The sequence below is a fragment of the Coloeus monedula genome (genome assembly GCF_965178545.1).
Source record: "Coloeus monedula genome assembly, chromosome: 1".
Classification (NCBI taxonomy): Eukaryota; Metazoa; Chordata; class Aves; order Passeriformes; family Corvidae; genus Coloeus; species Coloeus monedula.
The window spans coordinates 36,076,223-36,099,955 of NC_138781.1; the positions used below are offsets into that span (position 1 = coordinate 36,076,223).

General features: G+C 39.2%; 1 protein-coding gene across 1 annotated transcript in view; it reads right to left on the minus strand.

Moving 5' to 3' along the window:
• Positions 1-21,747, minus strand: part of RFTN1 (raftlin, lipid raft linker 1) — a gene marked incomplete at both ends in the record, with an annotated part of 84,665 nt that extends 62,918 nt beyond the window's left edge. The window contains one exon of the mRNA XM_082290560.1: positions 21,603-21,747. Coding sequence (XP_082146686.1) covers positions 21,603-21,747 — 145 coding nt within the window. The remainder of the gene's footprint in view (positions 1-21,602) is intronic.
• Positions 21,748-23,733: the final 1,986 nt, after the last annotated feature.

Sequence of the window (23,733 nt, forward strand, 5' to 3'; positions counted from 1 at the left end):
CTGTGACACTATCACATGGTTTGAATTACCTGAAACACACTAATGCTAGAATTCAATGAGCTAATGGCTCAAGCTTTTGGAGTAACAACTACGCAAGCTGTACTACAGGTTCTTTTCCTTTTGAACAGAGCTTGAGCTTCCATGAGGTGCATACAGAAGTTCCTTAATTTCATAGAGAGGATGGATAGTCTTGCTCCACTATTCTTCAGAAAATTCTTCACTATTCTCAACAGAGGCAAGATACTGGATGTTAATATAACACGTGGATTTTTCAGTTATGCTAAATGACATTCTCAGTGGTTTTTCTTTCAATCTTCAAGACAAATACAATAAATGTCCCCATAAAAAAACATTAGGGATGAATACGCAAGAGCAATCAGTACTTCATAAATGAAGGTGTCTGTTCAATAAGCTCCTAGTGCTTACTTCCAGTGAAAATGTAATAATGGAAGTTAAAGATATTCAAAAGCAAAGCACTGTCTCTTAAGGTGGTAGAGGGGAGAAAAACCACGGAAAGACCGTGAAAATGCATATATACCTTTTGAAAGCATGTAAGTACATAGAAATGTACATATACACATATGTAGATACACACATATACACCAACACTTTTTTTTTCCTTTAGGAAACAGCAGATATGTGCATTAGTCCAACTCAGAAAGTACTGCGATGACTCACAGATGCAATGAGACTACATTAACTTGTCTGAACAATTGTGTTGTCGAATTTCATTGCATCTGTGAGTTATCTTGCTTGTTGCCCAGTCAAAGTTTCATTTCTGTGTCTTGCAAGCATAAGATAACTATCTGAAGAACTGGGTATGTTCACCACAAACATGATGGTGGTTATCACCCAGGCTATCACCTCCACTAAGTTAAAAAATAATCACTACACAGAAGTTTAGTAACCTAAATAAATTAACAAGCACTTCTTAAATGACCCACAGCTTATACCCATTAGTTGGTGGGCAGAATTATGCAAAATGGGCAAACAGAAGACCACCTATTAGAGGTAAAAAGGGTTAATGACTGCAAAAAGCAAAATAAAAGAAGGTGAAAAAGGGGAGGGGCTTCTCATTTAAACTTGCACAGAATTAAACCTAGGAAATCCTATCCCTTCTGCACTTGAGTAGTTCTTCAAAATGCTATTTTTTAAATTCGTCACTCCATCCTGCTTGGTTCTACATCCTAAATTGATCCAGACCGAACACAGAGACAACAAAGGTAATTTACATTTCACAAAACCAAGGAAACTCCAATTATGTCCAACCAAACACAGAAAGTGTTGAAACTTACATTTTATCCTAACAGACTTGTTATCTGTGTAAGCTCCAAAAGACAAGTATTACACTGAACCACAGAGGAGAGAAAGGTATAATTCTGAACTACAGAGAGAACCAGCATGTTAATTCACATGTATTTCCATCACCACCACCACCACCCAAAGTACTGGCTCCCTCTCCTAAAGCCTTCAGACACAAAATGAATCTGCTGATGGCAATACTTTAGCTGCCAAAGTCAATGCTGTTCTCTTTAACAGCTTAAGAAGTAGCAAAAGAAGGACTTCCCATCACTTCCACCAGCAGTGCAGCAGGTCACGTCTCTCACAGCAAGTAGCCAGTTATCAAATACTTCAAAAGGAAGGAAAGGGGAGCTACCCAATGAGCAAAAAATAGTACAACTCACTGAAGAGATCCGATATCTTAGAAGTTAGTGGCATCGTAAAATTTGGAGGACTGATGCATCTTTTTTGCTTTAACCCCCTCTCTAAGTAATGTGCTTGCCATTTTTCTTAGCAGCAATAATAATGAATACTGGCAAGTTTCACAGTTAACTCTGCTGCCTACAGAATCTTTCAATTCCCTCCCATACTTTTTAAAACATATTTTGTCTTTTCCCCCTGTCATAAGCCCCTCCTTTTCCTTTCCTTCTCCTCCTCTCTGTTTTATTCTTCACTTCAATGTTTTTTCCATATTTCTGGCCAATTTTCAGGTTTTAGAACTGCAGAATATAACAAAGTAACACTGGTTTCTTCGCAAATTTTACAAAAAAGTAAACTAGGCATTGCAGTAAAAAAAAAGCACAGATAGTATCACCAGATGAGTACAAAAAATTGCCTACTTTATTAAGTTTCAAATTATGCAGAATTTATTCATTTTATGGTATACTTTGCTGGATGAGAAAAACCTCCTCTGAAATAGAATTGTAGCGTTTCTTAGCTTTCCAAATCACTATATCCTATTGTCAATAAAATGCTGCATGTGCTGATTCTTTAAGGAGGTCAAAAGCAGAAAGGTACATATATCCATCTATGAATTTCCATCCAAACCAACTGAGAACAACCTTGAGATTACTGTTTTTAATTTTAACCAAGCAGAGATGAACGAAGTAGTTTGCATTCATTACATGGGATTTCTTTCCATACTCACACGATAGCTAATAACTATAAATCTGACTGAAGCCTAGTTTCCAAACTGAAAAATGACAAGAGGATTTCAAACATTTAAGAAAAAGGGAGGAGAAAGAAGTCAACAAAGCAATGACTGTGTCTGAATACACTTGCTATGACCTGATGCACATTTTTCATGATACACTGATAACTGATTAAAATCAAAGACTTGGCACAGCAAGACAAACAAGAAGATAAAACTAGCATGAAAGTATTACCATCAAGGTTTTCTTCTTCTCCCAAATTCACAAGGTAACTGCTGCATATAATAAATATATGCCAGGAGAAATAGCTGGAATCTAGAGAGAACATTCTAAAAACTTGAATTTTATAAATTCAGCCTTCAACACAAAGATCTAAATTTACCGACATATCCAATAACCTCAGGAAGAAAGGTTAGGATTTATCAAGATAGCTCTTATTCCCTAAGCCAACCCGTGCAACAGAGAACTGATAGTCTCCAGGGAAACCAAAATCCTCTTGGCAGGTCATGCCTGTATATATTTTATACATAACACTTTGCATTATATATATGGAAAAGGACAGATAGCTTTAGAAATGCTTGAAGGCTTTATTCAAATGTTACCTGCTGGTTTCTGTTTCTTGTCATTTTATATCACCAGTGTTTCACATGCATTTTCCCCTTCTGTTGTAATAGATGTTTTAGACTTTCTTGTAAAATCTTATTTAGGATGATACTGCGTGCCAAGTTTGTTTGATTTTTTTAAAAGCTATAAAGGGATTTTTCCAATCCTGTCACTGAAGTCCATATATTACCCTGTTTCAGATGTTCTCATTTCTTGACTGTATCAACCAATGATATTCCTTTTCTTCAAAAGGCAGTGGTAGATGCTAAGCACTTAGTATTTTAAATTAGATTAAGTAAAGCATCATAGTGACTTTCATCTTTTTATCTTTTTCCTGGCTTAAAATATTATATATTTTAGATAAAGAGAAGACATTTCCAAATGATATGTGTTCTTCGTTTGGAAGATAACATATAGTGTAACTTCTCACTGCTCTTTTGGTCTCCATTAAACAAAAATCCCCTATTTAGAAAATGCTATTAATTTTTCATAGATGTCTGTTAAATTGTTTTCAGCTTTACTGGCAAAACTAAATAAATGTTAAAGCGGCCAAAAATGTAACACACATCATATAAGCAAGCAAGCAGTGCTACTTGTGTTACTTGAAGTTATACTCTCAATTAGATTCTGGCCCCAGGTTTAGTCATTTTTGAAAAGGAAGTTGGGTAGGAGAATGCTACATTATTAAATTCAGTATAAACAGGAGATATTCAGGGGCAGGTAAATTAAATTCAGAAGAAAGGGCTTATAATGCATTTGTATTTTTTAAAAACACATTACCCTGTAGTAATTCTAAGATGAACACTTCTGCGGACAACTATACAAGACTCAGAACTCACAACAGCTGTTAGATCATAAACACAGTCAAAACTGAGCTATTTAACTCCATCAAAATTTCCAGGAAAACACCAAATTTTAAAAAGGAATAAAAGCAAATTAGATCTGGCTTAGTTTCCAATCGCTAGTCCTGCTTGGGAACTGCAATGAAAAACCAAATGCAAAACATTCTACGGTATTTATTATTCCTCTCAGCTCTCCTGTCCCACACTTCTATTTTTTGTTATATTGATAATGGGAATATATTCCCACCACTGCTAATTGTAAGAATACCTCTGTCAGGGTATGTGAATTTCATGTGAAGAGTCTGTGTCCACAAAAGCAAGATGAAGATTTTACTGTCCCAGCAGACCTCGTGACACCCTCATGAGACTCGCTCTCAGTGCCACTGGTGAGCTGTACTTGGACATCTCAGCTACCCCCACAGCATCAAAGGTAGCAATCCAGTTGGAACTGAACCTGTTCTGGTATTTGCAAATATGGCATCTGCAAAATTTGCAGGTCTGAAGAGGAAGACCTTGTGGTCCAAATCCTCGTAGTTCAAAACCATCACAGGAAACCCATGACATTCTTGACATGAAAAGATTTGCGTGGGAACGTATGAAAATACAGGGTGGCAGTAATCCCTATCAAGCAAATTCCCCAATGGTTCCTGATTGATTTGGCATGTGGAAGAGCCATGTATTACCCCATTTACGATTTTTAGAGTGACCAGATAAACTAATTCCGGAAGATACAAAGCTAGAACCACCAAATGGATCAGTTACCTCGCAGTGAATTAGGCAAGTGTGAAACGAACTAGGGGAGAGTTCCAGCTATCCAAAGAGAACCTACTTTACTGTCCATTCATCTTTGACTTTGCCGACTCTGTTGGAACCCAAGGGTGGTCGAAGACCTGACTAGAATCAGTACAAGATAAAGTATTTCTTGCTGACTTTTTGCTACCTGTGCTATTATACAGCTTCCTACTCAAGTTTTTCTCCATTAGCTAATGAAGAGTGATTCATACTAAGAGGCTTTTGTTCTTCAACCTTGCTGCCACAGCCTCAAATTTTCCTTTGTTTTTTTTCTTCCCACCCCTTGGATTCCTCAAGGTGATGAGAAACAGCGATTATGTGGCTACATTGGAGCAATGCACTGGCTCACTGGCCAGCGAGCTGTCAGTGCACATCTTGGTTCTCCTCGCCTTTCCCTGATTAATAGAGGTCTCTGTCTTCTGCCCAACTGCCAGTTTCCACAAAACTAGCAGCAGCCTAAAATTCTCACAAATTGCTTTGAAATTGTGCGGTTATAATTATTTGGAGGAATGAGACAGACAGACTGTGAGCCTTTTTTAACTCTCGTTTCCCTAGGAAACCAGTTCAGAAACAAAACAGAAGAATCCATCACACTACCACCTACAAACCCTCTGAAAAAAAAAAAATTCCTTCAAAAATAAAGACCTCGAAAGAAAATCCTGCAAAAGGTATTATGGGATATTGCCTTCTGTAACACCTCTAACAGTGTATTTAACAGTGATGAGGCTTTCACAGAATATTGAAAACTACTAGCAAGCAATAGTTCACCATTGGCACCTAAAAGCAGTATGTCACTGCCAAACACACCACATCACTTCAACTTGGCAAGAACACTTGATAGAAAGCCAAAGAGTAGTGGAAAAGGCTGTTAGAAGTTAACAAAGCACTTCCCAAAAGTACTGTTTTGTTTTTTTACGCAAGTCTGCTAGAGCATGGGTGATGGATTTACTAAAGAAAAAAGTTTTTCTTGGCAAAAAAACCCTGCTTTTTTTGCTTAGAGAAAATTTTCCTGTCACTCTGCAGAATTTGAACTCCTACTCCCTTGTTTCAGAAAAATGCGGCCAGTTTCTGTTTTCAAGTAAGAATTCCCACACAGTAATACTAACAGCATGGAAATCCATTGTTTAATGTGGGTCATGGGAAAATGGCCACAAATTCAAGCATCATTACAATAAAACGACCACAGCAAATTATATTTTTTTAGTTTATCTTTTTAAGTTTGCAATAAAATGGTTGTCGTTGCAATTTTGTTTGCAAATAGCAGCAGAGTATTTCTGCACGAGTTTATGAGAAGGCATTGTTTTATCCTTATTTCTCAGCGTAGCTCTGTCAGAAAAAGTGCTGCAACTACAACATTTATTGGAAATTAAAAGGAAAGAAGCAGAGAAACCTTATCTTCAAAGCTGCTAAGGAATGAATTAATGAAGTAAATATAATCTAATCCCAAAGTAGTAAGTATATGCAATAAAGATATAACAGATGTCCTGTCCAACAGGGACAGAATTCTTTCACGGTATGAAGGTGGTAATTAAAAAGCATTATGCAGACAATCTTAAGATCTAGACTTCCCTTACCCCCTGGATAGGATCCCTTCTGGGCTAGTGACATGAAAAATTAATTTCTTAAATGCACATTCTTACTAATTAAATAATAAAATACAGAGGCAAATAAACAGGTCACTTTCACAGTTCTCTTTATAAGGAACAGAAAATAACCTTTCCAGGTGGCACAGTGGTGTGTGACAGTGCATATTCACAGTGAGCATACAACAGAACTGCAGGCTGTTATTCCTGTCAGCTCCTCCTTGCACAGACAATATTTCAGAAGCAAACCTGGGAAAAAGTGCAAAACACAGTGCTTCCATGGGTTTTTTTGATGCTCCTTATAAAGCAACCCAAAGAGACATCACAGGCAGCCTCACGTGGCTCTAACTTCTAATCATATGACAGCCCATATCCAAGACACTTTCACTTCTCCCCAGTCCTAACTGGATTCTGCAAAACAGAGAGAACAATTTCTAACTTCCCTTATGTCAAAAAAGGCCACACCTGCTACTGGCTAATAATGAAATATCACTGATAAACTAGTCTGAGTTTTCACCAATGTTTCTGGAAGGGTTCCCTGAAAGTATCTGTTGATAAGAAGACCAATTTTCACAAAAATTTACTGTAATAAAAAAAACCAAACTAAACAAACAACAATGACAACAAGTAGTACAAGAGTGTAGCTTGAAAACAAAGTGTTACAATTATAAAGTGTTGTATTCATTGAACATGTGGTGAAGAACAATGAAAATAATCCCACAAAATATGTACAATTTTATCTATTTGATCATTTGAAAGGCTTCATCAAGGCATTCAATCCAGCTGGAAAAATAGGGTAGAAGGACAGCAGAGAAAAACAGATGCTGCATCTGAGCTGAGCATTCCTAAGTAAATAAACAACAAAACCAAAACAAAACAAAAAAGCAATTCTGACACAGTTCCAAACTTTATGAGACAATAACTTAACAAAAGACCATTTATTCTGACACTCCTTTTGTTCTTTTGTTTTGTGATTTGAGATAGAAGTAGATGCTAATTTTTTTTGCTTTCTAGTAATCTGTACAATAACTGCTAGTGAATTAACCCATGCAATTTCAGACTATTTGTCAATTCTTTTATCAGTTGTTATTAAGAAATTCAGGAAACAATTGTTCAAATAGAAGAACACCACAAAGGGCTTAGCAAATGAGGAACTACAGCAGTAGACTGCTGTTTATTTATACTTCACTAGTAACCATGTCCTGGCTTATCTCTAACTTTCTCAGAAATTCCACCTGTTTATTTGTAAACCTCATACCTCATTCTCTTTCAGATTTAAGGCCTTTTATCAATTCATTTGGAAATGCATGGCACCTTTAGGACTTCTCACATCATTGATGTCTTTAATTTTTTATGTGCCACATCGTACACAAAAGCCTCTATATTCTGAGACTGAGATGAACTCTTTCAACTCATGACTGCATAACAGAGACAGATAATACTTTTGCAGTTCTTAACTCACCTGATGACTGTCAAGCTTGTCTTTCGTGTGCTGATCAAGAGCTGCAGCTCACAGCAAAGGCTTAATGAGATTCTCTTCCCCTTGAAAGGACTGTTTCTTTTAAGAAGAATCTGTAGCTAATCACTGCAAGTCTCAAGTTGAGAGAATGATTATTTGGGGGGAGAAGGAAGCTGTGAGCTCTGTACAATTCATCTAAAGAGAGCTCCATTTATATGAAATGAGCAGGTTTTGCAAAAACCAGTTGGCTGGGAAGCGTTAAGCTTCAGTTCCTGTGCAAGGCCTTATCACAGTGCATGGGGTTACCACGCACCAGGAAGAGCCACACCAGTTCACTACAGCGGCTGCTGAGCATGTATCGGACTCAGCCAAAACTTCTCAGGTGCCACCTCTAATCTTGGAAACTCCATGCCACTGCTGCTTTTCCTAAGATTACCTCAGTGTGTCACAGGTATCAAATCATTTGCAAAAACATGACTGCAGACAAACCAAGAGTCTGCTGGGTATGCAAGCTGTATCACAGAAGGCAGGCTGCAATTTAAGGTACTAATTGCGTCACTTGGACTCCTCTTAAGTCTGGGATATTACACACTTGTACGACTGCAATAAGATAAAACCAAGTCACTGAGACTGTTTAAGACACAGGACAACATGCAACATGTGTCAGGGTTTTGCCAAGATACCTGAACAAGTGCCAAAGGAGCTAGCTGCAGAACTGGAAGCAAGACTAGCACAGTGTTTGGCAAATACTAGTAAGCTCTTGTCCTCCACAGAAGCCATGAACATATTTCCAGGCTGCCTCATCACTTAAAGAGAAGGCTACAATCTGGAGGCCTGGATCAATCTTCAGCAGCTTTGTAATATGTTATGGCTGCAAGATAGTAATGATCAAATGGTACTTCACCAAGTGATTACTCTGAAGAGTCCTGACACTGCTGCAGACTAGCCACAAACCAGCAAGCTCCTGGAATGCAGCACTAAACTGAGACCTATGGCAAAAAGGTGCATTATACCAGGTCCAATGTGAGATGTTTGCCTGGCAGTATATTTACATCTTCTACAGACTTACTAGGCTACCTGTCACCTGTGCACATACACACAGGCACTGAAAAACAAAACAGTAACAAAGGTTTCAAGTAGATAAAGCACCTTCACGGGCACAGGATCAATGCCTCTCTATATACCAAGTCAAGGTAAAGAAAATGCAGGTCAGGCATTCACACACAAAACCCATGCAAATGCTGTAAGAACACTAACCTGAAGAACAGTTAACATTGAGACAATCATTGAGGTTTGCAAGCTACATTATTTTGCTGAGTACAATATTTGCAACCTTAATTTAAATTGCAGTCACAATTATGCTTGTTGCTAAAGCAACAATTCTACATATTTACAGAATAGGGCAAAGAAAAGAGAAATTGTGCAGTTTCCATGATAGATTCAAACTACCTAAATGTTCTCAGGTTATTCTTGAAACAAAATTTTAAATGAATGTTCATCTTTTCTAGAAATAATAGAGTTTTAAGGTTTAAAGTAAACTTTCCCCTGTTGATAATGAAATAAGTCTAACACACTCAGAGGACGTTTTTCATGTCACTCAGATTCAAAAAAAAAAAAAGAAAAGTAGTTGTCATGAAAGACCCAAAAGGGATCTGAATCCAGAAATGTAAGTTGTCTTCTTCAGAAAAAGACCATGTGCCTGTCCATGAGTTTTATTTAGGCAGAACTTGATAGCAAATCTTGTCAGAATGACAGCCGCAGTCCCTGCTGGGCTTCATTGATACAACACAACAAAAAGGCATCCCTCTGGCACTGGAAAGCTCCCAAAACACTGAGAACTCATGCAAGGCCATGTCTTCTCTTCCTGCTAAACATGTCAAATGCTATCTGTCCCTCCATTTTTACAGTCACTCATGACCCTCAAATTCTTTTAATTTATGTGTTCAGCTACTCCTGTCCTTTGATATTTTTTCCCTATTTCATCTGCTCTATTTTCTACTGACGCCCACTCCTTTCTGAAGATCGTTACTCCTCTCTCCACCATGGATGGGTGCTCACATCAAGTGAGCAGGGCACAGTAAGTGTCAGGCTAACATTTCCCTCTTAGGCTTCCAGACACAGTGAGGTGCTGCTGTGAAGTCCCTTCCCTCTCCAAACACAGGGGAACACAGCCATAGCATTAAACACAATGTCTGGGGTCTCCATATCCACGACCTACAACTGGTCCAGGCCAGGGTGGTTCTACCTCTCTGAAGACATAAGTGGCAGCGCCCTTTCCTTCTGAAAAGCCAACTGGCCCCATACCCCCTTAGGGGAACAGCAGCACCAACATGGTCCTGCTCCTGGAGCTCTTCTTAGCTCTGTGTGTGATCCACTGCAGAGATACCCACAGCATGGGGGCCTCATTTTGTAGCATGGGAGGTGCTATTCAATGGAAGGATGTTGGAAGATTTGCTTTTATTCCCCATTTCAACATGTAGCCCACAGACACAGTGCATAGCTCTCACTTCTCCCCACGACAGGAGTGCAATGCCAGGCACCAAAGCTGAGCTAGATTTTGTTCCAGTTAATTCTCTGGTCATGCTGGCCCCTGGGGGAATGTTTCTGGCGTAGGCCGTATCAGCAACCCGTCATCCTTTTTCCTTGTCTTTGTCCCTGTTCCTGGAGTTCCAGATTCCACTTTCCTTGTTTTCCTTACCACTTTCCTTGTAACTTTGGGCCACGTTCATCTTGCCTGACAATGAAGTTAGCCAATATGTTACCTGAACTCTTTTTCTGCCCCATTGCTGCTTAGCTGCAGCTGTGCCTTCCACTCCACTTTTTCTGTGGAGAAACCTTAAGTGTCTGTGTTGTCTGGGGCACAGCAGCAGGAAAGCTATGGCAGGGAGCCTGGGCTAAGGATGTTACAGCTCATCACAAGGCTGACAGATATCTTGATCGCTGCTTTTTTTTTTGCGGGAAAGAGTGTGGAGGCAGTTTCTAGGATTGAAGGATTCTGGCTATGAAGACCCTTTGGAGCTTCATATGAGCTGACATGTCAGCTGAGTGTTGACAGCCTATCAAGCAGCTGACAGGGCATGGTCCTCTGAACGAGATGCTTCAGCCAAAAGCCTAGGAACAGGACTGGCAGGCCATTTCCTCTGCAAGCTAAAAGAAAAGCAGGGAAGGAACAGATGCTTCCCAGGGAGAAATAAGTTTGCTGGTTGAGAGTAGGGGGGGAGCTGATCACCATACTGCAGGACTTGAGCAGACTGTACTACTCCCCTTCCTTCTACTTTGTCCCTTCTCTCCAAGCCAGGGGAGCAGAAGGACAGACTTTATCACCGTTCCTTTTGTCAGTTCTCCCTCCTGTATCACTTCTCATAAGAACAGGGCACAAGTTTGACTCTCACCCCTCCCTTTTCCCGCATGGTGTGCTGCTGCTGCTACTTTTCAGCCATGTTTTTCCTTAGCAAAAACACTCAGTCCAAAGCCTGTTATGATTCCTGAGAGCCACTGAACTAGCAGCCAAAGGCATCTGCCAACAGGGAGAAAAAGTCAAAACAGGCATTGAAAGTCAGGCAAGAGACAAAGTAAATATGCCCATATAAAAGGGATAAACAGCCAAATGCCACCAAGAAAAGACTGGATCTCCTCACTTCTAGACATTGAGCTCTGCTGAACTTCTCTGCAGGAGTAGTGTTTGGAACAATGTCTGCAGGATGACACTGCAGACCTTGATCATGGCTTTGCCCACTGCAAACCTGCCCTCCCTCCCCAAACTGCCTAGCCGCTGACCAACAGGTACTGCAATCATGGGACTCAACAGGACAACAGCCACACCTGTGAACGCAGGTTTGGACTCCCAAAATTTCATCCAACGATTGCAACATCACAGCAGTAGCTTTTACAACAGCAAGTTCTGACCTACCACACCATCCTCAGTGCAGAGAGGCAAGCACTAGCCCTATCACTCCAACTTTGTGTCCCACACCTGTGGTATCCTCCCCAGAGGGGTAGGTACCACCCAGTGGGTGTAGGGCAGAGAACACAGAAGAGTGAAAACTCATAAAGGCAATACACAGTCCACATCTTCATCCTCAGACAAAGGTAGGGAGGAAGCAGGAGGTAGTCAGCTCATCTGGAGTGTGCTCACAGAGGCAAAAAGAATTCAGGAGAAGTCATCAGGCAGTAGCTGAAATGGTAGCACGTATGAAAATGCAGGAACAGAAAACTAACCCAGAACAGATGTAGAACAGAAATCAGACATGTTTCTGAATGTGGAATCTCTCTACAAACGTCACTTGGGCAGAGCAATGACAAGTACAGTCATAAGAGTGAGACAGACACTGGGACAAAACAGCACATCCTGGAGTGGCCCCCAGAAGGGCTCGCAAGCCAGACAGGAGCATTTTTATTGAGCTAACACAGGTAAAATGAATGACTGCATGGTAAGAATGGAGTATTACAGGAACCCAATCTTCATTCTAAGAACGAGTGCAGACTAGAAAGTTAGCACCCACAAGACTATTGTGGCACACATTTTTCAGAGCAGGCTGCTCTGAAACACATGCAGTGGCATGTCCAGTATACAAGAGGACATGTAACTTTTGTCCAAAGTAAAACCCTCAAATGCATTTAATGGGGAGTGTAAACTTTGCAGAAGCAACTGCCCCAACCTGGCTGTCTGCTTCTCTTGCCCCACACTACTGGCTTAAGACAATGCACAGACTGATACCACACTTTGTTCTGCTGTGAGGACCCTTGGACCTGACCCACCAAGACACTGTTACAGGCTGTACAAAACAGCTGAATGTTGACACCATTTCCATCACAATAGAGACTCTTTATTCTTCACACTGCAATATGAGGAATATAAATGCAAACAATAAAAAAAATCCAGCACAACCAATGTACATCTGTTCGGTGCTTTTGGTATCTTAAGGTAAAGAGCAGTTGACACCAGTAGTTCCTTTTTTCTCTCAAAGGGGCTATGCTCCACTCAGGATGAACCAATTCTAAACCTTTTGTTTGCATGAGATCTTAGCCAAACAAAAAATAATTTATTTTGCAAAGATGTTAAGAACAATAATGCATAGGTTTTGTACATTATCTTTTGTCTGGATGGTTTCAAGGAATTTGCAGCAACAAGTCCTAAAAAGACTCAGCAGATTACTACAGTGATGACTCCTAATCACTTCTCTCCCACAATAAAACCATGAGGCTTTTACTATTTGAAGTAACAAGTTTGAAGTTACTTGGTCTCCTGCTACAGTTAAACACAGGGGAAGTTTTGCTTCTGAGAAAACAGGATTGGGCCCCTGTGGCTTGAAGAATTTCACCATTCCATCAGAAATGCCTGTCTGCCAGCCTTGCAGACTGCCAAGTCTGACTCCTTGGCTCTTGAACAGCATCAGGAGGAAGAAAACCACATGAAGATTGGAAAAATGTGCAAAGCCAGAGGCCAAAGAAAAGACACGGCCACTCAGAAAGATCATGTGCAGTTCCTGAGCTGCTGATAGAACAAAAAGGTTTATTGGAAGTTGAGAGCTCTTTTTAGACAGTATCTGTACTTTTTCCATGATGCTAGGGAATTACAGCATTTGTGTAAACGTGATGTATGGAATGCATCTCTTGCAAGAACTCAGCAACTATGTTAAGAAGAACCTTGAGCTAACACAGCAGGTAAAATGAATGACTGCATGGTAAGAATGGAGTATTACAGGAACCCAATCTTCATTCTAAGAACGAGTGCAGACTAGAAAGTTAGCACCCACAAGACTATTGTGGCACACATTTTTTGACAACATGAAACATGTAAAAATAGAACATCCTGCAGATGTTCCTTTCCTCCCTAGTCCATTTTTGTTTCACACACACCCATTGCCTAATATACAAGCAGAATCCACACAGAAAGAGTGGTTATGACATTGCTAGATGTACTTGGGATTCCATAAAAGCATCTAAAAGAAAACTCTGTTTCCAATCACAGGTTGAAAATACAGCTCCAAAATACATCATACTCACATTCTTTAACATATTTAAGATGTTCTAATATACATACCATACTTTATCTAAGGTTTCATCTAGTCTATAATGTATTATTCCAACACAAAATAGCAGTGTCACAGTACAGCTGGATCTTGAGAGGACAAGAAATGTCAGCAAACTTTAGGCTTTTTTACATTTGAAATTATGTGAATGGTACAGCTTTTCTGCAGGTATGTAACTGTTAAGATATGGGCTAGGATAGTTAATTCATAATATTGACCAGCTTCTTGCTTTGAAGGCCATGATCTAGCCACCAGCACAATGGATTGCCCAGGACTTATTCCCAGTTCTGTCACAGTCATCACAGGACTTTAGATAAAGCTCTTCACACTTTCTATTGTGGTGTAATTAAGTGTAGCCATAAAGCAAAATTTAAGTGATTGAAAGGTCATATCCCCAGGAACTACCCCCTCAAATGACATATGTGTATAAAATACAATACATACCTGTATCTGTGTATTGCACACCTCCCTGATGTGCAGATACAGAATATATATACGTTAGAAGAAAAAGTGTGTGCATGCAGTCTATTACAACAAGGATCTAGATGCAATAATTATGGAAAGTAGAGCTTCCATTTAGAAACTAAAATATGTCTCACAGTCATGCATCCTTATTTAAAAAACAGTAAAGTTCAAATCTAATGACTCTTTCCAGCAATTACATTTATGATGTAATTTATGGCATTTATTAAACTGCTAACATATGGAATGCTCCTTTTATGTCAAATTGCAAGTTTCCCAAGACACACAAGTGAGTTTTATAAACTGCTACAGCTGGAACATTTCATTCTGCTGTGACTTACAGTGGCAAGTCCTGAAGGGTTACTGGAGCAAACCAATGTTGAGGGTTTGATCTCTGCATGGGCCATTCACTTAAGAGGTAGATTTGATGATCCTTGGGGATCCCCTCCAATCCAGAATATTCTGTGATTCTCTATTGCTACCGACTGGAATTCACTTGGAACAGAAAACCAAGCCAAAAAATTTCATTTCTTCATATTTGCATCAATAGAAAGGACTGAAGCCCAGATCCAGCAAAAGCCTTATGCTGATTCTTTATATCACATACATGTAATCAAACTAAGTTGAATGGGATATGTGCACAGACAAAGCTTTAACAAAGGGGAAACATTAGCAGAATCTGGGCTACAAAGAAGTAATCCATTGGCCTCTCCAGCTCATCATCTTTTTGCTCTGAACCTGCTACATATTTATCTGCTCTGAAGCACTGTTTTAGTCAGTTATAGATAATCTATACACAGTCTGGTTCAAGTTATCACATCTCATATATAACCTAACAATATTTTGCCATGCTAATTTTATTTCATCACTCCTGAGGACTAAATGGTGGTAACAGGCCTGGTCAACTTGAAATACAAAACTTGAATGCTAACTTAATTTATGTTCTTCTGCTTACAGAAATGAAAACAAAATTAAATAACTTCGCCAATGGGGAAATATTTGCTTTTACTAGTCTTAAATCTAGTAACACCTGCAAATGCAGAGTTGCAGGTTTTGTTCCTTTTTCAGTCACACAGCCACTTGCTTGGAGTTGTTTATTTTTTATGTTTGGGGTTTGGTTTTTTTTCCCCAAGTGAATGGTGAAGTGAAACAGAAAGCAGAAGCCAGTCACAAATAACTGCTTAATATAAAATAAAAATTACCAATAGGAAGAGAAGGTAAGCATTGAAATCAACAACAAGTACTATGTTCTACAAAAAAAAGAATTTCCTGACAAAAAATGCATACACATTTTACAGGAAAAATGCTTCTCTGTCCTCTACTTGCACACTTTCCAGTGCATGACACTTCCAATTCTGAATCAGACTTCTTTCCTTTTCCATGGGGAAAACTGAGGGGGTTTCTATTAATTTAAGCCTACACACGACTGAAATTTAATCTCAAATTAATGAAGCTTTCAGTATGGAGATTTTATTAACTATTGATTCTACTACAATAATGCCCTCTACAAAGGTCCACCAACACATTATTTGTGTCTTGTATGAGGGGAAAAAAAAAACCACAATAAAAACCAAAAGCCCAGCCATAGCAGTTTTCATAACACTGCAGTAAGTGGTTTTTGAGCAGTATAACTGGCTCCAAAACACGATGGTGAAGTATCCATATGCTTGACAGAACTTGAAAGATAAATACACTTTTAAATTTTATATATATACATACATACATATATATATGGGTATGAGTGTGTGCGTATATATATACACACACACCCCCCACAAAATGCCTCAAATAAGAAGGTTTTATGTATGTAGTAAATTTGTTACACTAGGAGTACTGTCCTGGTAAAACACATGTCCTTAGACTAAAACACTTACAACATTCAAGCAAAAATATGGTGGGAATGTTAGAATGCAATTAATAACCTTATTTTTAAATCATTTTCTTCATTTTGATTTATTTTTAACTAAAAATATAAATTCTTGACAATCAGGATAAAAACCATATGCTCATATATTCACATTATAACTTAAAAACTTCTTTGGGACATGTGAAGTATTGCTATTTTTCATTCCATCAAAACATCTGGATTTTAGTGGTTTTACAGCACAAATGGCTTGTTCAGAGTATAGCCTTTCCCCATTTAAAAAAATTTATACCCCATTCCATTCTCATCACATGGCTACCATATGTTTCATGCCAACTTTATTCAAGACCAAAACCTATCGTAACTCATCAGGCCAATGAATTAGTACAGGAATGTAAAGCAAAGCAGAAAAAAAAAATAAAAATCCAATCAAGTCAGTCAAAAAAATTCCCCTAAATACCAAAAAATTCCACCCTATTCCGAGAAGTGAAGAGATAAATTACTATCAGATTCCTGTTTTTTCTCAGAAGGTCATCATAACCCAGGAGGTGAAAGAAAAGAAATAGAGGGTGAATAAGTTAGCTTAGTTTCTGTATCATCTGTCATTGCAAGTACAGTTTTCCAAAATAAGTAGATCAAAAAAGAGCAAGAAAGGAATGCAGATTACTGGAATACTTCTCTTTCCAACAAAATAACAAAACATAACAACCAGATTACCCCATGGAGTCACTGTTGAAAGCATGGTTGCTTTAAATTAAGACTATTCCATTTGCCAGCACATATCCTCCCGAGATTTGCTCACCATTTGCCTCTTATTTCCAATAAAACTTGGAGATAGCAGAGGCACAAGATGATCTTATTCATCTCCTTTTATTTAAAAGGAGAGGGATGCAAAATAGAAACAATTTTTTACTTTTGGGCAGGTGATACAGTCTTTTGTTGTCTGGGGTTTTTTTCAGTAAAGGCCTGAAGTATATAGAGTAGACCCTAATTCATCTCTTCCAGCTTTGTAGCAAAAGGTTTGCTGCAACTGTCTTTTATTTTCCTTGATTTTTTTTATTGTTATAAAATTCAATCATTTCTACTTAACATTAGTATTGTCTCTAAGGCAGTGAGAAGACATTTCTTCTGACATTTTGCTGAACCAGCAACAAGCCACCCAATTCACAAATATAGTAATGTCTTCTTCACAAGTAAAAATGTGTGATGATTTTATTGATTTACTGTGGGTGAAAACTGGTGTGGTGAGGGAGAAGAGCAGCCCATAAGCTTTGGACAGTACAGATGACTAAAGAATAGAACACAGGATGACACTGTCAAGGGACAACATGGAAGACAGACCAGGATTTCTTGGAAGAGGCCACCTTAGCAGAAACAAGAAAGATCAGGCTCATAAGCAGATTTATAAAGCGAACAGCTCAAAACAAGTATGCCCACCTCAACTCTAAAATGTCTCAGGAAAGTGCCCCTTACTCCTCAAATGCCAATCTACACTAGATAGCCCTTTGCTGATAACAATTTTCCCCACTTTTTAAAAAAGTAAAGGACAGTGGCAAATCTAACCACTTTGATTCTGGAGAACCATGTGGATTATTAGTGTTGTAGCACACAATGGAAACCGATGGGTTCTTCATAGCCTGTTTTCCTTGAAAGCTTGGTAAATATTTCCCTAGACACTTCACTTTCAAGTAAATCAATTTGCAACACTGGGAAACATAAAAATGAAGCTTACACTTGCAACCTTAATTCTGTCTTTTGCATCTATGCACTATTTATAGAGTACTCAAGTAAGTGATCAAACGCTATTTTCCACTGGACATCTGCATCAGTGCAAAGCAAGGCAAAAGTTTAGAAAATAATAAAAAAATGTAATAAAGGAGCATATTTCCCTACATTCTTTCAGCTGTGTATGTCAGAAGGTAAACAGTAACCAAAGACAGCAAGCAAGTGAAGTTTCTAGCTAATATTCCAGAAAAATTATCATCAGGACAGTATTTTATCCCTGTTTTCAACAGAGTGATGCTAAGGGAATGAGCATTGCCAGAAGGTCAAGGGAGGTGATGCTCCCGCTCTGCTCAGCCCTGGTGAGGCCACATTTGGAGTGCTGTGTCCAGTTCTGGCCTCCTCAGTATAAGAGAGACATGGAGCTCCTGGAGCAGGTCCAGCAGACAGCTACTAAGTTGGTCAAGGGTCTGGGGAATCTTTCTTACAGTGAAAGGCTGAGGGAGCTGGGTCTGTTCAGCCTCAACAAGAGGCAACCAAGAGGGGAGCTCATTAACGTGCATAAAATATCTAAAGGGTGGGTGTGAAGATGATGGAGCCAGGCTCTTCTTCATGGTGCCAACCAGTAGGACAAGAGGCAATGGACAGAAACTGATGCACAGAGGTTCCATCTAAATACGAGACAGAACTTCTGTACTGTGCATGTCTGAGCACTGGAAGAGATTGCTCAGAGAGCTTGTGGAGTCTCCCTCACTGGAGATGAAATTCAAGAACTGCCTGGACGCAATCCTGTGCAATATGCTCTCAGATGGCCCTGCTTGAGCAGGGAGGTTGGACCAGATGACCCATTGTGGTCCCTTCCAACCTCACTCACTCTGTGATTCTGTGAGTTCACAATAGTGTGAGCTGATTTAAAGAAGGTCCTATTTCTCTTCCTGACAACATACTGCCTCCACTTCTACCAACTCCAGAATTCTTCAGACCCTTCCAGAAGACACAGATACAGCCAAGGATAACCAAACAAAAACACCATATAACCTGCCAGATACATGAGTTAAATCAGCTCACAGAACTGATAAGAGACAAGAGAGGGGAGCAGTATTTCCCCACATATAGCTGCAAAATCTTACATCCGGCTAGCTGCCAAAGTGCACTTTAAACATGAGCCACATTCTGGAACTGATCTCTGATTATCTGGATATCAGATTTGGAAATAGATGCAGTTCTAAACTGCAAATATGACCAGCATCCACCTTTATGTCTGAAGTCAACAAGAATTTCTTTTGGAACACACGAGGACATGCTAAGAACTTGGGAAACTTCTGGCAGTAACCTGTGAATTAGCTCCCACTTGCAACATGGAGATATTCACATCCTTCTTACCATTAAGATTAAACACTTGTGAGAGATACAGTTATCAGAGCAATCAACACTATAGAAAAGCTACAGAGAAATATGAGTACCTGTCTGCACTGCCAGGCTCACTAGTCTTGTAAATAAGGTCTAGCATAAGAATACAATAAAATACTCTGTCGACATTCATAATTTAACATGGCTTATTCTTAAAATCCAGTGAAGTAGAAAACCTGTGGAAAAAATGAGATACACACATGCTGGAACAGCTAAAGCAGCTTCAGAGAAGACAGGCTTCACAATCTAAATGTTCTTTTTACACAGCTAGGAGCATTTCACTCATAGAAGCCTCTGAATCCACACAGATTTAGGTGAAACACTTATTTTTAATGCTAGTTATCTGCAGAGATTATTTCTCAGCAAAAACATAAACGAACCAGTGATGATGAGAAAAACCTGGAATGCCACAACACTACATAGTGCAACATAGGCCTTCACACAGCCAGTGACTACAATAGGGAGGGAGCTGCCAATCCTGAGAGCACACAGTCATAGGTGGTACTATGGAAAAAGAGCAGGAACAACAGCTCCATCCCCTCCACATCTACCTATCTGCTGACATGTTCAGAGACTGGAGTGATGGGGATACAACATGCCAAAGCAGAACTCAATGGAGCTGGAGAGTTTATGCTATTTGGCAAACTGAAGAACCTGACAGAAGTACTTCTGCTAACAGTCTCTTTGAAGCCACACCTCCTAAAATCGTAATATAACAATCTATGATGAGTAAGAAAAATGTACACAAGTATACTTTACAACAAACCTATGCATTTAATCAGACTTGGAAAGCCTGAGTTTAGTTTTTTGCTCTTTACCAGACATCCTCTGAGCCTGCGGCAAGTCACATTGCTACCACAAGTACTGATTCTTTCTCCATAGAGTGCCAAAGATGAGACTTCATGAGAGAACAGGGGAATGCACATGCTAAAATTTGAGAGACAGACAGAATGATGAATATTCCAGAAAAGCCCACGGAAGTGTGTCCTCAATATTAATTCATTTTCGCTAATGACACAACTTGCAATACATCTCAGTAAAAGCTGTCAAACTATCAGAGGACACAAACAGCTCACTTTGAAATAAAAACACATAAATGTCGAAACAACTGCAATACATAAACAGGAAAAAAATTCCTCTACCACTTGCTTGGTGCTCTCAATAACAGCAGTGCATCCCAATTAGCGTATCAAAAAACATAAGGGAACACAAACACAGAAGACAGGCACTCTAAGTCTGCAAAGACAAAATTTCTCAACTCTCACACTGCCTACAAGAACACAATCCTGTCAAACCACCTATTCCAAACCTCCACCATTTCAAACTCAAGTTTACTTGCAGCAGGTTTTAAGACCCAACAAATTCCCACTACTCTGGGCTGACACACTGAGCTGCACAAGGTGCCTCACCAAGCGACACACCAACAGCTCTTTGTCTCGCACTGTGAGAGACGCACGCTCTGGCTTTTCCTTTGACCTGACTTGCAAAACAAGAGAAGTCACAGCACACTGCAGGGCAAAAGCACAGAGGCTCTACCTGGCATCCTGCCAGCCAGCTCTAGCAGATTTTGGTACTGTGCTGTTTTCTATATAGCAGGAAGCAGGTCCCAGCCTTCTGCTCAAGCTTCCGATTCCCAAATGGTGTGAGGAGTAATTGCTTGTAGAACAGGCTAATTCTGAAGTGAAAGAGGACACAGGCAATGGTGTGAGCAATACTAGCAAAGAAGCCTGATGTCAATCACGAAGGAAAAAAATGGAGTATCTGTGGATTGTCACGAGAATTAAAACAAGACTATTTCAGACAGAAGAGAAAAAACAAGGTAAAAATTGCATGAGACTGAACTTCACCCCTTTGATGTTTTAGGTCTTTAGTGTCTCCCACTATCCTGTTTCCACCTACATGGGTGCATTTTTAAGTATCTGTAACCACCTAAGAGTTATTTATGGCAAGCTACTAAAACTGAAAACACTAACTTCAGCCTCCCAAAATACCTCTGACAGAGCCCAGAGAGCACAAGGGAAAGAAGAAAAAAGTAAAGTATATAACCCTGCAGACCTGAATTGCTTTATCATATCAAAGTTGGATAAAATGTAAATTAGGGAAACAAACATCCACATCAGAGTAAAAAAACAAACAAAAAAATTCAAGAAAACAAAACAGAAAGGGGGAGGGTAAAACAACATAAAATCTGATAACCTGTAGCTACCTGTAAGGCTAAAAATTAACACAAAATTCTCCCTGAGATCTCTGCATGGAAGCATTGTGACTGAAGAGGAGGCATTTACTTACAGAAATTTAAGACATTTTAAGAACTTAACTACTATTCAAAAAATATCATGAAGCAATTAACACATATATTTTAATAGAAAAAAAAATCTAAAGAAAAATACTGTGTACTTACTATCATTTAGTGTTGTGAAGTCCAAGAATCGATATTCATAGCAAACATCTATCTTGGTTTCTACCTGGGGCCTCTTTAAAGTTGAATAGATATTACCAGGTCGTTTTTCATCATGCTTCTCTAGTTTGTTCAATCCACAACCCATTTCAGCAGTTCCTGATACAAAGAGGTAGGGAAAAGGGAAAATGCATAAAATGATTAATTTTGAGGGGTTTTTTTCTGGTTTCATGCCCCACACTAGTACATTATGGTAATTTTTAATTTTTAAATACAAGCTACCTACAAACTACATAAAATTGTATAATCAAATAAATGCTCAGATAGTACCTGAAGTATATACTACTCAGATCTACCCCCAGGCATACTATTATTTTATTGGAAAATTGACAGTTTAATTTATGTACTTTGCATCTTTCAAATGTATTCAACAGTACATCTGAAAGACACACATTCCATTATAAAAAAAGTAGCTGAAAATGCAAAATAACTTGCTAATATTAAGGTTGTCAACTTAATAACAATTTCTATATATGCAGTTACTAAGAGAGCACCTAGTATTAACTTTTACACAGATCTCTGTAACATTCAAATTAGTATCTAGCCTTGTAATTCAACGGAAAAAGCAAGCCCTCTCTGCAGAGAACTACCTGCATTTACAAAACAACCTCACTTCCTCCCACCTCATTTTTTTAGGAACTAATGGGACTTTACAGACTCTGTCTTCAAAACAGAAGAGGCACCTGGCCACAGAACTGCACTAGATAAATCTAGTTGTCTTTTAACAAGCTGCCAGCCCACAACATATTAAAGGATTACTCCTGACAACCATGCCTGCTACACATTAAATGTTTCTCAGTATCCTGCACATTACAGCTCATCTGAGTAGGAAAGAATGGAATAATTACTTGGTGAAAATATCCAGATCATCCAAACCCTCTAATTCCTCTCAACAACACTGGTGGGGCTTCAGGCAAATTATTTCAACCAGCAGCAAGTATGAAAAATACAAGTATGAAGACACCAGGTAGGCACCTGAGGCTTTTCATTACAACCCACCCAACACCATGCCTCCACCTACATGGAGAAACTCATGCTCTGGGGACAGGGAGGGAAATGCAGAACAAACGCTCAGTAACAAGGAGTGGCTCCCACAGGCCACTCCAGATACTTCAAGGCATGGGATCCATTCAGTGTAAACACACTGCATAAAGCATTAGGAAGGTCAGTGTCACAGCCTCCCTGCAACCTCTGACAGACAGCAGTGAGCACCTGAGAAAGTTCAGTCACAGATTAGGGTGATTACCTTGACAGTTAATAAACCTAAAGCAGAGAATGAAAACCTTGTTCAGGTTCACCTTCTCCAAAGAGCTGTCTGTAAGCTTATGCCACAGCTCCATCCCCCAAAAGCTTAGAAAGTTAGTCAAATGTACAGCCCCAACGTATTTGGAAACTACTTGCAGAAAATTATCTACATTCTTATTTATACTATGCTTTAACTTGTATAAATTTTGTCCCTCCCTCATACTTCCTTGTGAAATCATTCTTATTAATAGTTCCCAAATCCATTGCTGTATTTTGCTATGATAAATGCGCTCAAGTCCTATTCTGCCATTTCCTAGACAGGATCTCTGCTCCCTTCAGCACCCCACTCACTCTCATTTGCATCACTGTTCTCATTTCTCTACATGAACACAGGTGGCCATATGCTCCAAATGAGATCTTAACAAAGTGTATGAAAATAACATTCACACTTCCCTGCCTCTACTGCAAATAATACACCTACTGCACCTAAAATCATCATTCACAGCTGAATCATCACCTTCACAGTTTACTGTCAACTTCCTAGCAGACAAAGAACCTGTTTCTCCTCATTTTTATCCAACACGACTGAGAAGCTTCCAACTCATCCCTCATAACTTGGCTCTATTTCTTTGCACTCCTACTGCTCAGTAATAGTCTTACCCCATTCTCCAACACCCTTGGAAGAAGGAGCTGGAAGTCTTTCTGGGCTCAACAATACCACCCACCTTCTTATCGTGTGCAAAGTCCATAAATGCACACCTACATCCTCCTAAAAAGGCTCTAATAAATAGACCAAAATAGGACTGAACAACACATTGAACTTGAAAAA